The 17307-nt window shown below is 36.9% G+C and overlaps 1 protein-coding gene across 1 annotated transcript in view; it reads left to right on the top strand.

Annotated features, from left to right (window-relative positions):
• The window catches only part of LOC127449554 (cadherin-22-like), a 126043-nt gene that overhangs the window by 50522 nt on the left and 58214 nt on the right, over positions 1-17307 (top strand). The window contains exons 4-7 of the mRNA XM_051713060.1: positions 1412-1579; positions 7011-7198; positions 8116-8372; positions 15477-15613. Coding sequence (XP_051569020.1) covers positions 1412-1579; positions 7011-7198; positions 8116-8372; positions 15477-15613 — 750 coding nt within the window. The remainder of the gene's footprint in view (positions 1-1411; positions 1580-7010; positions 7199-8115; positions 8373-15476; positions 15614-17307) is intronic.

Raw genomic sequence — 17307 nt, forward strand, 5'->3', positions numbered from 1 at the left:
GTTTAATATTCATACAATATGCATTTATGGGGATAAATGTGCTTAACTTTTATGAAAATAATATGCATATATATTGGGGAAAAAAATCATTGAAAGTCATTTCATCAAGCTCTAGTAAGAATACTGGCCCTGGAATCAAGATATTTTGGAGTGAATTTAAGACAATTGCACCATGTTATACTGAAGGTCCATCCTCTGTTGCCATGGCATTGGTTAGACATGGAAATGGTGAAAAAGATAAAAGACACATGCTGAATCTGACAGTCCTGCTGTTTGGAGCAATTATTCCTTTCAATTCAGGGGAAAATCTGCATTTGACAGTTCCAAAAAGTGACAAGAGTTAAACGCAAACATCACGACATGTTGCAGAGGAGCCCCTTTGGATGGTGGATGGTAATTTATTCCAAGTTCAATAAATGACAAAAAGCACCTTAAAGTTACCACAAATGTAGTACACACTTACATACACCTTGTGCACTATATTCCAAGTCTTCTGAAGCCAAATGATAGTTTTGTGTAACAAACAGCTTGCTTTTTACCCTTGTATTCAATTAAAAAATGGCACCTTTTGACACTTTTCACCAGGTTACACCAAACACCTTTACACATAACAAATGTGCAAATGTGATTTGAGAGATACGACAGAGTGGAAGATTATCAGTGAATAACAACTCAAATTCTGGTGTTTAATATTCATATATTTTATATGAATTAATGATACGTCATTTAAATTGATATGTACATACATGCACCATGGTAGAATTTGTTGTATTGTCTATATGCTGATTTGTGTATTTCATAATCTTTGTATTACAGAATTTTTTTAGATGGATAACAGTTATGAGATTTATTTGACTAAAAATAATGGGAATTAAAAAAAATAAAAAAATAAAATACAGAAATGCTCCAAAGTAAGGCATCCAGATGAATTACAGCAGTGGGAAATATATGAAAATAATGTCACAATGCAAAAAAAATTCAAACGTAATGGTTTTAAAAAGGCTTCATTTTCTTTATGAAAAACAAATAAATAAATTCTTTGAATTTTTCAGTGAAATGTGTTTTCATGAGATTCACTCAGTCTGTTAACCGTACTAAAATAGCAAATCAATTATGCAAATGCACAGACTATGTATAATTGTAAAACTTGATGTTCGAATAATAGAATTAGTCTCTAATACATTATTATTCATGCCATAGTGCTGAATGGAAACTATGGCATGAGGATATTTATATTTATATACAGTATAATTATTTTTCCTCATTTGATGTGAACTTGACTGCGCTAATATAATGAAATAGTTTAAATTGCAACTATATGTGGCATCAGGCTTTAAATTGGTCTAATATAATCTTTAACATGCTTCAACCCACACTCTCTCTCTCTCTCTCTCTCTCTCTCTCTCTCAAGGAGAGATTCGGACGGCCGTGGCAGATCTTGACCGGGAAACACAGGACCGTTATGAGCTGGTTGTCAAGGCAACAGATATGGCAGGCCAAATGGGTGGTCTCTCCGGCTCTACCACAGTGACCATAGTGATCACGGATGTTAATGATAACCCTCCACGCTTCCCTCAGAGTGAGTGTGGATTACTGCTGCTGTCAGTGAACGCATGCCATCAGTCATGTCTTCTGACTGTCTGTTGAGTTCGTGTCTTATAATGCAGCTTTTAATCAGGTTTCGATGTCTGTGAGCAACAAATGATCTCAACATATGAGCAAACTTACAAATAAGAACTGATGACATATAAATAGAACAGATACGAGAAAATGATATTATGTGGTTCGGCATTACACGCATCGTGGCAGTTCTGAGGTGAAAAAGCAAGCTAAATGTTCTCCCAAACAGATGAGGTTTTTAAGGTTAATGCTCTATCGAGTTTTAAATCAACAAAAGCGACCTCCCTACCTTAAACCTTAAACCTAAACCTAACCGATAATGTCATAAAAGCAAATGTGAGATGAAACACACAATCATGTCATCATTTTGTGGTGTTTTTATGACACTTTCATCTCATGTGTGGACTTATGTTCTCTTCGGGACTCGTATCCCGCTCCTTTCCATCACAAGTGCAACGCTCTATCAGTTGAGCTACCGCACAATTTGATCACACTCAAACATGCTTGTAAATGTAGTTGATTATCTAATGCAAACAAACAAATGAGTCATGCGTTATAGTAAGTGTTTAGATGTCACAGGATAGCATTGTGTGTGGAACAGAGTGAAAAGTTAGTGTTTATGAACTGATAATCTGCCGTTTTACTCATGATTTGTGTAAAAGTGAATAAAAGTCGAACAGTATACTTCAAATTGTTGTTGTAGCGCCTTTAGTGTTCATTTCGCCTGGAAACTGCTGCGATACGTACAACAAGCCACGTAAAAATAATTTAGCCAAAATGTACATATAGTCACGTGATTCAGTAAGACTAGGTGGGACAATTCTGTGATCATTTACTTTTTCTGGTCATAGTGACCATGAATGTCAAGCTCCAAAAAGGACAAAAAACACAATATGAAAAGTTCCATTAAACTCTTTTATATGACTCATAAATTAAGAATTGTAATACCTGTCAGTTGTAAAGTCCTATGCATTTTGTTTATAAAATATTTTGCATAATAATGAATAAATGCATAATTTGCATATTTCTGCCTATAAGAATGTCGTATTCTCAACTCCATCTAACAAATTCCACCATATCTGAATGGTTCCTGCTAAGAGAATAAACAGAGTGCAGACGAAATACTGCTTAAATACACAAATGATTGAGATGCATCACACTGTTCACATTTTATATAGACCCGGTTGAGTACGAAAACGGACTTTTTAGTTTTGCACTGTCTTTGGTTTCTAAATGTCTAAATGCAAAACACGGCACAAAACCCATTGTGGTCAGCACAAACTATGTTTATCTTCCTGTATTGAACATAGTCTGGATAATATTTTCTTTTAGCTTGCGTAGTTTTGTCCATGTTTTTCAAGAATGATGGCATGTCAACATCTGCCTAACTTGATTAGTTTTTACCAAGTCACAGTTGTAAAATAGAGTTTAATTTGATGTACAGCCTTTGACGTCAGCAACAAAAGATAACGAAACTGTTCGTTCCACGTGTTTGAAGGCGTAGATCATGCAAAAATGTAAAGTCTTCCATCATTTATTCAACCTCTTGTGTGTGTTCCAAACACATATGGCTTTCTTTCTTCCATTCAGCGCTGCTCTCTTTTCCAAAGTGAATGGGAACTCGGACTGTCAAGGTCCACAATGACAAAAGTAATACCATGAAAGTAGTTTTAGTTGACTCCAAGTCATTATTCCAAGTCTTCTGAAGCCATACAATAACTTTTGTGTGAGGAACACATTGAAATGTAAGTCTTAATTTGCTGAAATTCTTCCTCTCTCATGTCCACATCCGTTGAAATATTGTGCAGCGGCTCTGACCACTTTATTTTCCCCGTCTTAAATAATACATGTCATATTAGAATTGATTGCTATGAATTTAATTGATAATATATTTAAATAACTTCTGAAACCAGATCGAATTGACATATCATTCTGAATTAAATAACTTTGTCAAAATGTTCTCAAAACTCCTAAGAAACTCCATCCACTTTATTTTCTAAGATAAAATAATATAAATTACAAACATCATTGTAGAGCCGAGGAGGGCGGGGCCGGGCTGGAATGAGACACACCCGGTCCCCAATCAGCTTGATGGGGCACGCTAGGGACAAACGCGGCCGGGGACGACAGTTCAAGAGAGAGAGAATTGCAGGCAGCTGTACTGTGTGGTTTTTGGTTGTGTGTTTGTTTAAGTTGTTTATTAAATTATTATTTAAGTTGTCAAGCCGGTTCTCGCCTCCTCCTTTCCACTGAACCCCCTTACAATCATATACAGTTGTGCTCAAAAGTTTGCATACCCTGGCAGAAATTGTGAAAGTTTGGCATTGATTTTGAAAATCATGAAAGTCTTTTATTTAAGGATAGTGATCATATGAAGCCATTTATTATCACATACTTGTTTGGCTCCTTTTTAAATCATAATGATAACAGAAATCACCCAAATGGCCCTGATCAAAAGTTTACATACCCTTGAATGTTTGGCCTTGTTACAGACACACAAGGTGACACACACAGGTTTAAATGGCAATTAAAGTTTAATTTCCCACACCTGTGGCTTTTTAAATTGCAATTAGTGTCTGTGTATAAATAGTCAATGAGTTTGTTAGCTCTCACGTGGATGCACTGAGCAGGCTAGATACTGAGCCATGGGGAGCAGAAAAGAACTGTCAAAAGACCTGCGTAACAAGGTAATGGAACTTTATAAAGATGGAAAAGGATATAAAAAGATATCCAAAGTCTTGAAAATGCCAGCCAGTACTGTTCAATCACTTATTAAGAAGTGGAAAATTCAGGGATCTCTTGATACCAAGCCAAGGTCAGGTAGACCAAGAAAGATTTCAGCCACAACTGCCAGAAGAATTGTTCAGGATACAAAGAAAAACCCACAGGTAACCTCAGGAGAAATACAGGCTGCTCTGGAAAAAGACGGTGTGGTTGTTTCAAGGAGCACAATACTTGTTGACCCCTCTCCAAACATAGCGCTTATGGTTGTGACCATAAAGCTCTATTTTGGTCTCGTCACTCCAAATTACAGTGTGCCAGAAACTGTGAGGCGTGTCAAGATGTTGTCGGGCAAATTGTAACCGGGCTTTTTTGTGGCATTGGTATCTTTCTGGCAACTCGACCATTCAGCTCATTTTTGTTCAAGTATCGTCATATTGTGCTCCTAATTGCACTAATTGCAATTTAAAAAGCCACAGGTGTGGGAAATTAAACTTTAATTGCCATTTAAACCTGTGTGTGTGTCACCTTGTGTGTCTGTAACAAGACCAAACATTCAAGGGTGTGTAAACTTTTGATCAGGGCCATTTGGGTGATTTCTGTTATCATTATGATTTAAAAAGGAGCCAAACAACTATGTGATAATAAATGGCTTCATATGATCACTATCCTTAAATAAAAGACAGTTTTTTTGCATGATCAGTCATATTTTCAAAATCAATGCCAAAATGTCACAATTTCTGCCAGGGTATGCAAACTTTTGAGCACAACTGTGTGTGTGTGTTTATATATATATATATATATATATATATATATATATATATATATATATATATATATATATATATATATACTCTTACAAATATTGTTGATATATCTTTTAATATTAAAGGTGAAAAACTTTAGTAAATGTCCTAATTACACCTCTGGAAACATTTAACTGTTAAAATTGTAGAAATAATTAAATAAAATAGAAAATAATACTGTTTATCTTCACCCACCCAAATTCTGGGAACGCTACTGGTCATGACACGTCTAACTTCACACTGTATTTGAATTGAAGGACTTGGGTTAAAAATTAAAAAGGCTGTTGGATGGCTTTAAAAGACTTGAAATATTATACACAAGTTTTATGGACTACTTTTGTGATGCTTTTTTGTCATTTTGGAGCTCGGGAGTCCATGTCCCCATTCACGTTCATTATATGAAAAATGTGTTCCACAGAAGAAAGTCATATGGGTTTGGAACGACATGAGGGTGAGTTAATGATTACAGATTTTTATTTTTAGGTGAACTATCCCTTTAAGCTGTGTGGAAAACCATATTAGGAAAAATGAAACCCATTTGGATGTTGTTTTATTCCCTTTCTTTTCTGCCGTAGTTTCTTTCTCTCAATCCTTTTTCTCACAGGGGAACGCGGGCAGCATTAGCTTTATAACAGCAAAGAGTCTCGCTGTGATTCAGACTCACGCTCCCTGATGTCTTTTTTCTCTTCGTAACTCAATGACTCTCTCTCCTGTTTTCCTCTCTCATTCCATTCAAAAGCCTCATTTATGCCAGTTTTGCTTCAGCATCTAATTCATTAAGCTCTGCTCTTTGTGTTGCGGGTCGAAATAAAATACTTATAGTCCGTTATGACACATACTGCACTCCAACATATTGCCTTTATTACTACAGAGCTGCCATTATGCAAGGCCAGTGAGCTTATTAGGAAAAGCTTTGACATTATGTTGTTAAAATAATGAGTGTTGTAATTCTGGGTAATGCAGTCTTGTTTGTACACTGCCAACATTAAAAAGGCACTATTTCAGTACTCTCGCTCTGTGTGGGATTACAGACAAGTAAGCTGCTGTGTTTCAAGACCGTATGAGTGTCTACACGAGCCCTACAGTAGTTTGGTTAAACTCCATGTTTAAGTCATAGACGTAAAATTCGTTCAATGGGTTTTATTGTTGGAATTGAAAAATAATTATTGTAATAAATAAAACGTAGTTTTTTATTTTCATTTAGTAAAAATTACTTAAATACGTTTGATGGAATTTTGTTGACATTGAAATGCGTCATTCTTAAAAATATACACTAAAAAATATTTTAAGACTTACGCATTTCAATTTCATAACAAAATTCGATCAAATTGATTTGAGTATTCTTTTACAAAATATAATTAAATAAAAATATATAATTTAAGTTTGATTAATTTAATTTAGTTAAAAATTTCAAAGTTCAATTTGATGGAATTTTGTTATAAAATTGCAATGCAAAAATCTTCTAAAATCTAATCTAAAATATTTTTTTAAATGTAAGGACTTACAAGTGATTTTAGGTGACAATTCAGCACTTTACAGATAAACAGGAACACTTTAGCTGCATTTTTGGGAAACGCATATAGAAAAGCAATGTTAGTAACCTTACACATAAAGAACGTTCTTGAGAGCTAAAAAAATAGCCTGCATTTGTTGAGTATTCTAGTGAAGACTGTTAGACTTAGATATCTGAGGTTGATGCACTGAATTATAATACCCCTGATGTATTTTAATCACAAATGGGTAAATAATTTGTAATGAGGCATACGTGCATGCATGCATTTTCACCATGAAGTATCAACATGCATTTACAGGATATGAAAGCACAAAACAGATGAAAGTGACTTAATTCTCTCTGTATCACAGAGATGTATCAGTTTTCGGTCTCTGAAGGGGCGGCCATCGGGACGCCCGTCGGGCGGGTGATCGCGACGGATGCAGACATGGGCGAGAACACAGATATGAGTTACTTGATCAAAGATGAGGAGGGCGGGGAGCTCTTCAGAGTGTCGACGGACAGTGACACACAAGAGGCCGTCATCACCATCAAAAAGGTAGAGCATGCCCTTGGCATTTCACGCTCTGATGGGCATATCACCTCAGACTCCACGAGTCATTCATGCAGTGTTGCGTGCATTGTTTATGCTGTTTTAAGTTGAGTATAATGAGTGAAACAGGTCATACATACCTAAATGTTTATATATATATATATATATATAAGTATACTGTATATAAATGCTGTTAATTTAGTACAATTCATTAACTAAAAAGTAAATTATTTAAGTAATCATCAAACATGCTTAAAAAAGCCAGACGCAGTGCGAAATGTAACAAAGTGCATGTGTTTTGAAAGGAGACTTTCTTATTTAACCTTACATGCCATCTAAAAAATGCAACACTATTGCATCAGAGGCAGAAAAAAACTGTGAAACGTGGCGCAGAGGTCAAAGATGTCCTTTAGCATGTTTACTTTGAAAAACAGTTAACACGTTTTTAAAAGTTGAACTACTTCTAACCTGACATGCTTCTTTAAAATGCAGTGCTCATGGTGCAAGCAGTATTTAATTAAATATAAGTATATTCATAATTGTCATTTCTCTCGCTTGGTCCACTCTGTCCGCAAGACGTGGCAGCACATGTAAAACCGAAGTACTGTTTACTTCAGCCTTTATGTTAAGAAGGTAATGCAGGAGGCAGAATAATTTGCCTACCTTTTACAACAGCCTTCATATTAGGAGCGAGGCCATGATGCCTTAAAATGCTGCCTACGTAGGCAGCTCACTAGGTTTTATAACAGAGCTAATGTCCCACAGCGGCATGGCTAACCTTACAAATTTGACAGGCGCATAATGAAGTCTGTTATTGTTGTAGCATTTGCCTGAAAATAGCCATTTTTTTTCAGCGAGGAGTCGTTGAATCAGCAGTCCTTTAATAACGTCTCTCTCTCTCTCTCTCTCTCTCTCTCTCTCAGCCTCTAGACTTTGAAAGCAAACGCACACATAACGTGGTCGTTGAGGCTGTAAACAAACACGTGGACCCTCGCTTTGTGGATCTAGGTTCCTTTCGGGACCAGACCATCGTGAGGGTCAGTGTCTCGGACATTGTCGAGCCCCCCATCTTCTTCCCTCCAACTGGCACCATCATGGAAGTTCAAGAAGACGCTAGATTGGGTGCTCTTGTTGGCATCGTAACAGCAAAAGATCCCGACATGGATAATGTTCCAGTCAGGTATGGCACCATAACATACGAATAGTTCACCCAAAAATGAAATGTATGACATTCTTTCCTCTGTGGAACAATCTTTACATAGCTCTTTTCCATACAACGGCATACAAATCCAAGATGCAGTAACTACGCTGACACTGACTCCTTGTATAAAGACAGAGAAAATGTATATCTCCGATTTCACTTCAGTCTATAACGTTTTTCTGCCAATTTTTTTGAAAAAATTACTTTTCCAAGCTCCTCCTAAGCTGTTTGTCCAATTCACATGAAATTTGGTATGCATTATCTACAGACCCTCCTGACAAAAAGTTACCAAAATAATTTAGATTCGTCAATGCACTTCAGAGTAACAAGGCAATAAAATGTTTGGCTGTGGCCCATTTTCAGTTATCAACCTATATCTTCTAAACGCAAAGTCCAAATGTGGATTATAAAATAGTCTGTCTATGTCAGCATAGTTGAGACAATCCCATCTGTCACAGGACAGATCAAAATCGAAGAGACCCAAATTTAGTCATAACTCAGTTTTCTTTTTTTTCTCCCCTTTTTCTCCCCAATTTGGAATGCCCAATCCCCAATACGCTTTAAGTCCTTGTGGTGGCGTAGTGACTCGCCTCAATCCGGGTGGAGGAGGACGAATCTCAGTTGCCTCCGCATCTGAGACCGTCAATCCATGCATCTTATCACATGGCTTGTTGAGTGCATTACCGTGGAGACCTAGCGCGTGTGGAGGCTCACGCTATTCTCCGCGGCATCCACGCTCAACTTACCACGCACCCCACTGAGAGCGAACCATATTATAGCGACCACAAGGAGGTTACCCCATGTGACTCTACCCTCCCTAGAAACCGGGCAAATTTGGATGCTTAGGAGACCTGGCTGGAGTCACTCAGCACACCCTGGATTCGAACTCACGACTCCAGGAGTGGTAGTCATCGTCTTTACTTGTTGAACTATCCAGGCCCCCCATAACTCAGTTTTGACTAAATATGTAGTGTGGCGGAATGATCCGCCCCTCCCTCTTGTCATCATCGCTCCGCCTCTTAGGGCCGCCCTTCAGCCAGGCTCACGATGGGAGTTGGGCAGGAGAGAGAGAAGAGGTGCATAATTAATAAGCCTCATTCTGACAGCGGTGGATGATGCACACCTGATGTGAATAATGCTTCATCACCGCTGTCTTTAAAACGCAGAGCACACCTCTTCTCAGGGAGCCGGCTTCAAATCTCTATGTGTGCACACACTGGCATCCTCGCACCCCCAGGACCGGAGCTGGGAGGGTTCGGACGGGTTGGATGTGCTGCCGGACCCGCTCCTTGGACCCCCGGCGCAAGTTAAATGTGTCGCCGGGGGAGAACAGCACACATCAGGCTGCCAAGGATGCCGCCACCCCTCGCACCATGGACCCAGGAGGGTAGCGTGTGCGGCTGACGGACCCAGCTCATGCCTTGGCCACTCCTTAGACACTTCCACGCCCTTCACGGAACCCCGTCTCTGCGAGGATGCCAGATTCCCCCTTTAATATGAACACTATTCCCCTGGACACTTTATTTTCTCCTTTTATGGACATTTTACTTTTATTATTATTTCCAATAAATGCCTCTCTGAGGCTTGACGCCACACCCACTGTGTCTGTCTCTTGCTCACCCCACCATAATAGTTACTGTATCCTACCTTTAAAGAGCAGTGTTGTGCTCAAATCTCACTTCTGCATTTTCACAACTGCCGTGACGTGGCACCCAATCGCGTTTTGTGCAATCAAATTCACCATATTTGAATATTCAGAAATGGTCTGTTAAGTTTATGAACCCTGAAAAGGTGTCATTGATGTGTAAATGTGTTGATGTATTTATCTGTCTGTTGTCACAAATTGCAACCGTTCAGAACGAGCCATTTTTGCAGCTTGGTTGTAATGAATGATCTTTTTTTGGACAGGGTAGGAAGTTTTGAGTTCTGAATGTTATATGTTTTCAAAGTACATCAAGCTCTTTTAATTCCTCACAATATGGCCCCTTTCAGAAAGATTTTAGCCGTAATTTGCCCTTACCAATACAGACATTTGAAGAAAAATGGCCGAACTTTGCAGCACAACACTGCGGCTATGAATGCCACTCTATTTCTGAATTTGAATTCTTCACAAACTTGGCAGCAACTGTGCTTTATCAGCTATTTTTCCACAATACACAACTTTTCTGACTATATGCCTTGATGAGATAAAGTGAAGAGGCAAAACAGTGTGTTTATGTGTGTGTGTGTGTGTGTATGTGTGTTTATATCTTGGCCACACTCCATATCCCCTTAGTTTAGACAAGAATCAATTTCCACCATTGAGCAGGCCTATTATTGGAGATATACTGACTCACAGAAGCGTAACCAAGTGTGGCTCTCGGAATGAGCTGGCCAGGGGCTGTTCCCATTACGCTATGGGCACCTTGGCACACACGGTTATCAACCTGCCATCCTTCTTACAAACACACACATAGAAGCTCCAGAAAAGCTTTTTTACCTTTAGGCTTTGTAAACACGTCAAATGTTTGCTCAGTCGCAAAAAAAGTTTCAGTCTGTTGTTGTGACAGCATTGTATAGTGAGCACCAGGTGTTAAAAAAGCACCCATTATGCCTACTTTGGAACGTATGTCAATGGAGAAAGATGCTTTTTGCTGGCAGAATGGTGTAGTTACTGTACTATATGTTAGTATGTTGTTCTGTCCGCATTGTCAGAAAAAAGTTTTTAGTTTTTTTATTGTGTGTGTTATTTTTAATGAAAGTGATTCTGGATAAAAACCGGTTCTTGCTTCCCAACCCTATCCTGATAAAGCCCTTTATCCTGTAAAGCCATCAGCTCAGAGAAATATGATTTACTCGTTGCCGCAGCCCAAAGGTGACGCACAAGGGAAGTAAAAGGCTCCGGCTGGCCGTACAGTCGCACACTCACACAGCCATTGCAAATTACCTCCATTAAAAATGCATGAGGCAGCGCTTGAAGTGCTCCAGGTGTTATAAAGCACAGCACAGTGGCGGGCAACTTGGCTGGCTGGCTGGCTGACTGGTTGGCTGGCACATTTGCACATGTGGCATTGAGCCCATGCCCGTTGGTACCACTTTAATCATCTTCATTGTACTCGAGACCCTACAAAAAATACTGTTGTAATATTTCTACAGGAAATATTTGTTTGTTTTCCTGTAGCTGTGGCTTGGTATGGGCTTCAAGAGGACAGTTGATACTTGTGGTGCATTTTATTTGTTTATATATAATCAAAATTGAGCCCATTTTTTAATTCATCCGTGCATGTTGCTCCGCCTTTGAAACAACTTTCCTTTTAGATGAGGTCATGAATCCCTCTTTGTTTTTTAATCCCTTCACTCCAATTCCATTCTGGTTTGGGACACCCACACGTGGACATTCTGCCAAATTTTCCATTTTGTGTTCCATGGTAAAGGAAAAATCATACAGGTAAGGGTGTAAAAATGCATTGATTCATCTTAATACATCAGCCTGACAATAAAATTTCGATGCATCGATTACTGAACTTAAGAATCGATTATCATCACTCATTAATGCCCAATGTGCAGCCTGATCTCATGATAATTACATGATTGTAAATGCATCTGTGACTCAAGTCTGGTGCATGTCTGTACTGTCTAAATTACATGTCTAAGAACGTTTAGTAAAACAATAATAATTCTAAACTTTATTTTTATATAGCACCTTTAAAGATAGCTTCTCAAGCTGCTTTGAAATCTTTGAGTCTTGTTTCTGCATACTAACTGAATCGGATCAATTCCAATCGTGACCAAATTTCAGATTTCACAATACATCATAGTCATTAGGTTAAGAATCGTAATCGCATCATCAAAGCAAATATTTACACCCCTACATAGGAGGTTTGAGCAATGTGGGGTTCAGTAAATTATGAGGGAATTCTCATTTTTTGGTGAACTATTCCTTTAAATATAAAGACACAATAAACATTGTGTGTCTTCTGTAAAATCTTTTCCATGACATTTCCATGACGTTTTGCAGTCATTGGAGATTACTGAATAAAACTATATTAAACGATATATTCAGATTTTATTTAATTTAAATGTCCTTCATAAACATTCAGTATATATACAGTATATACTGAAAGTTTATAAATGTGTATATACATATACAATATAAATATACTGTATATGTATATATATATATATATATATGCTTTTGGAATGCAACGTAATAGTCAGTCAAGATTCAAAGTCAAGATTGATAAAATCAAGTCCTGCCCTACATTTTCTCATGGAAAATCCAGTTTCAATTGGAAATAAAATGATTTACTAAATGTGTTTTACATTAACTTTATGATGTTTTTTGTCATTTTTGGAACTTGATACTTTTTTTTTTTTTTTTTTTTTTATGTAAAAGAGCAGCTCAAAAATTCAGCTAAATCTTTTTTGTTTATTTTTTTTTTTTTTTTTTTTTTTTTTTGTACCAAGAGAACATCTAAAAAATTTCTGGGTGAATTATTCCTTAAAATATATAGATTTTTGTGATAAATCTTATGAAAACCCCTTAAAAAAAAAAAGAAAAAAAGAAATGTGTGTGTGTGTATATATATATATATATATATATATATATATATATATATATATATATATATATATATATATACACACTAATAATAATATACCATAAAAATATATAATTGGATTATATATATATATATATACACACTAATAATAATATACCATAAAAATATATATTTGGATTATATATATATATATATATATATATATATATATATATATATATATATATATATATATATATATATGGTATATTATTATTAGTATACATTTTTTATTTATATTTTTGCTTTTGGAAGGCATCGATTTATAACATTAATATAATACAGAATTTTAACAACCCATGGATGTGAAGCTTACCATGTGCTGGACCTGTGATATCCATGAAAATTTAAATTCAGTAGGAATAATGTAGTTTAATAATCTTTTCTTTGGCCTAAATTTGGAATGTTCCCCATCTGGACTTTAATAGGTTCTTCTCTGCCGTTTTCCTCTGGGCAACTTTTTCCAAATAGCCACCTCAACCGATTGCCAAAGTGTAAGAAGCACAAGGAAAAATAAGAAGTGTATACATTCATATTATTGTGTACACCGTATAAAATCTAAAACCGTGGATGTGGTCTTTAAGTCTTTAGGGTGTCAGAAATTACGTGAAAACGGCATGCGAGAGATGAGACAAATGGCAAAAACCTCATTGAATTTTGTTGTGTCATAACTCAAACTGCTGTTTATTTTCCACATGGGATTAAAATGCATTTTGGGTTAATTGAAGTGCTGTATGAATTATTAATCATTTGTTTGGAATGTGCAATTGGGAGATGCTGACTCTATCTCACGATTTGTAAAGTTAAAATTGGTGTCATCTTTTAAATTGTAATGAATACAAACTCAGTCAAACTCATTTTAATCTTTTAACATTTGAGCTTTCAAAAAGCAAATACTTGCCACTCGCTTAATTTCTTTGAGATTCTTCATAAAGAGCCAAACAACATTTTGATTAAAGATGTCTGCAAGTGTTTTTGTGAGTGTGTGTGTGTGTGTGTGTGTGTGTGTTCTTCATACAAAAAGGAGTAGTTCACCCTAAAATGAAATTCTTTCATCAGTTATTCACCCTTATGTTGATTGAACTTGTACGGCAGTGTTTCCTGCATCACTTTTTTGGAATGCTATGCAATATGCTGTTCAATTCATTAATGAATCGCTCAATTGCTACAGTTCTTTCAGTTAAATCAGTCGAACCAATTGGTGAATCGGTCTGAAACAAACACAGACGTCATGGTTCTGAATCATTGATTGAATAAACTGAAACCCAGATTATTATGACCGAGTCGAAATGAAACAAACATTAAAAAGTTCTCAGCTTTTGAAAGCAATTTAAAAAATGATAATGTGTAAGGTTAGGGAAACTTAAATTAGTCTAGTTACTGACAACATGTACATAAAAATACGTATTAGCAACAAGAGTTTCTGAGATTTTTTGTATTAAATTGTATTTTAATTTGAAAATAAAATCATTATGATAAGGCTAATTTATAATATTAATAACAATATGGTAACACTTTACAACAAGGTTGTATTCATTAACATTAACTACCTTAGCAACATGAACTAACAATTAACAATACTTTTACAGCATGATTTTACAGTATTTCTACATATATATATTTTTTAATTTAAATTTGTATATATTAATATTAGTTAATGCATTTGTAACGGGAGTCAGCTGGTATGTGATAGCTGTGCGGTATTGTAAACTTCACTCCCCTAGCCTCAAGAGGTGCACTAGCGACTGATGCTAGGGGCTGTAGCCTTTAGCCTCCTCGTTAGTGCGTGCGCCTCCCATGCCGGCTGACGCCGGTTCGAATCCCACTCGGAGCAGTTCGAGCAGGATTGGTTACAGTGGTGCCGTGACCCGGATGGGTGAGGTTTAGGGTGGTGAGTGTAACGGTAGCCAGCTGGTACGTGATAACCATGCAGTATGTGTAAACTTCACTCCCCTGGCCTCAAGAGGCGCACTAGCGACTGACGCTAGGGGCTGTAGCCTTTAGCCTCCTCGTTAGTGCGTCCACCTCCCATGCCGGCTGACGCCGGTTCGAATCCCACTCAGAGCAGTTCGAGCAGGATTGGTTACAGTGGTGCCGTGACCCGGATGGGGGTAAGGTTTAGGGGGGTGAGTGTAACGGTAGCCAGCTGGTATGTGATAACTGTGCAGTATGTGTAAACTTCACTCCCCTGGCCTCAAGAGGCGCAGTAGCGACTGACGCTAGAGGCTGTAGCCTTTAGCCTCCTCGTTAGCGTGTCCACCTCACCGGCTAATGCCGGTTCGAATCCCGCTCAGAGCAGTAGAAACTTCAAAAACAAAATCTTGTCGAAAACACTGCTGTGCATTTCTCAAAAAGGAAAAAAAAAAATGCACTATAAAAGCACAATTAAATTAGTCCATATGAATCATGCGCTTTGATATTGAGCAGATTACGACAGAATTTTGGGGTGAATTTTCACATGAAACCCTTTTCTTTTCTTGATATCTGCTACTTTATGGTGCAGGTTCTCTATAGACAGGAGCTCAGACCAGGAGCACATCTTTAACATCGATCCTGTTACCGGCGCCATCACTCTTGGAAAAATCCTGGACCGGGAGACAGCCGGCTGGCACAATATCACAGTTACAGCGGTCGAAGCAGGTATGCAACTTACCTTCTTCCCTTTGAGAACATTTGAGAATTAGTCACGAATTTGTTTTAATCCAAAGCCACATATGTCTTGTAGAGGTGGGAAAAAATATTGAAATGTTAAAGTATCGTGATATTTATCTTCGTGATACTGTATAGATATTTGCATGCCAAATATCATTATTATTATTTACATTTTTCCACATTAATATTGTGGTGGTGGGAAATTTTTTTTTATCTTTGCCAAATCGTTCAAGGAATTCAACAACAGTCCCTTAGAAGGTGCAGGTATCATGCTTTACACATAATCACCCTTCCTTACTAAACTTTATCACGATTTTACAGTAGTAACATGAACTGCGGTATTTTGACAAAAATGTTAGTATCATATAAAATAGGCTAACCTTTTAGGGGAAATCAATTAAATCTTAAGTCTGATGAAAGCGAATGAGAAACTTTGAGTGAAATATTGCAACGTATCGTAGTTCTGAATCGCAATACACCAAAAATAAAGAATCGCAATGATATCGTATCGTGACCTAAATATCGATATTTTAGCGAATCGCCAGTTACATTGTGATTCCCACCCCTAATGTCTTTATTAGAGCACCTAGTCTATGTCTATCTTTTCTTATTTGAACCAGAGTAACCTTGCCCTTTTCTTGTGTGTTAACACCACACTTCAATATTTGGACTAAAGCTATTTATGGAGTCTTGAACAATTTGTTAATCTCAAGACAAATTGGTTGCCTTCATGGAATGCTCTTTCTAAGAGTTGCATCACATCGTGACATTTAGTGCTAATTGGTCATTTTAATGGTGACAAAGAGAGACTTTGGCTAATCTCAGATGCAATGAGATATTTATATTTTCTGGTGAAAATATTAGTGCTGCTTGGCCATGAATCTCAAAAGACTGCTGCCATGACGCTGGGGTCTTGTGGGTGGTAGCTTCGACATTGCTGTGCTGTTGCTAAGGTGTTTGTAGTGGTTTAAAATGCATTACTGTGCACTTGCTAAAGCATTCTGAGTGGTTGCAAGGACATTTCTGTGTGGTGCTATTAGGGATGTGCGAGACTAGTCAACTAAACGGTTCTGATGCTGCTAGTGGACACTGGAATACTGGTCGATCAATATTTTTCCCTAGTAAATGGTTACAGTTTTTACATATTTACATTTGGCTTTATATTTTTACAAAGGATGCCCTTAAATTATTGTCATGTTAATGTTACATTTTAAATATAATTAGTAATACACTTATTAAAAAAGAGGATATCTGGTGCAGATGTATACGAAGTAGTGTTTTTTTTTTTTTATGGCCTATGCCGATATCCAGAGAGCAGGGTGGCTGATAGGCCGATACAATGCCGATATATCACATAATTGAATATAGTAAATAACATAAACATAAAATTGCTAAAAAATAATAATAATAAACTCTTATTTAGCACTGTATTTACTCAATTTCACACAAAACATTGTAAAAAGTCTAATCTAAAAAATAATATTGCATTTTAAATGGTAGATAGCAGTTTCTTCTGATTTCTGTTTAGTCATCAAATTTTAGTAATTTAGTTGCACATGATGAAATTATTAATATATTAGGAAGAATGAAATAACAGTACACACAGTAGTCCAGCAACCATGGATGGCATGTCCACATTAGCAATCGCATTTTCTCAAAATATACAGAATCAAATCAATTGT

This window comes from Myxocyprinus asiaticus, chromosome 12 (assembly GCF_019703515.2).
Source record: "Myxocyprinus asiaticus isolate MX2 ecotype Aquarium Trade chromosome 12, UBuf_Myxa_2, whole genome shotgun sequence".
In the NCBI taxonomy this organism is placed as follows: Eukaryota; Metazoa; Chordata; class Actinopteri; order Cypriniformes; family Catostomidae; genus Myxocyprinus; species Myxocyprinus asiaticus.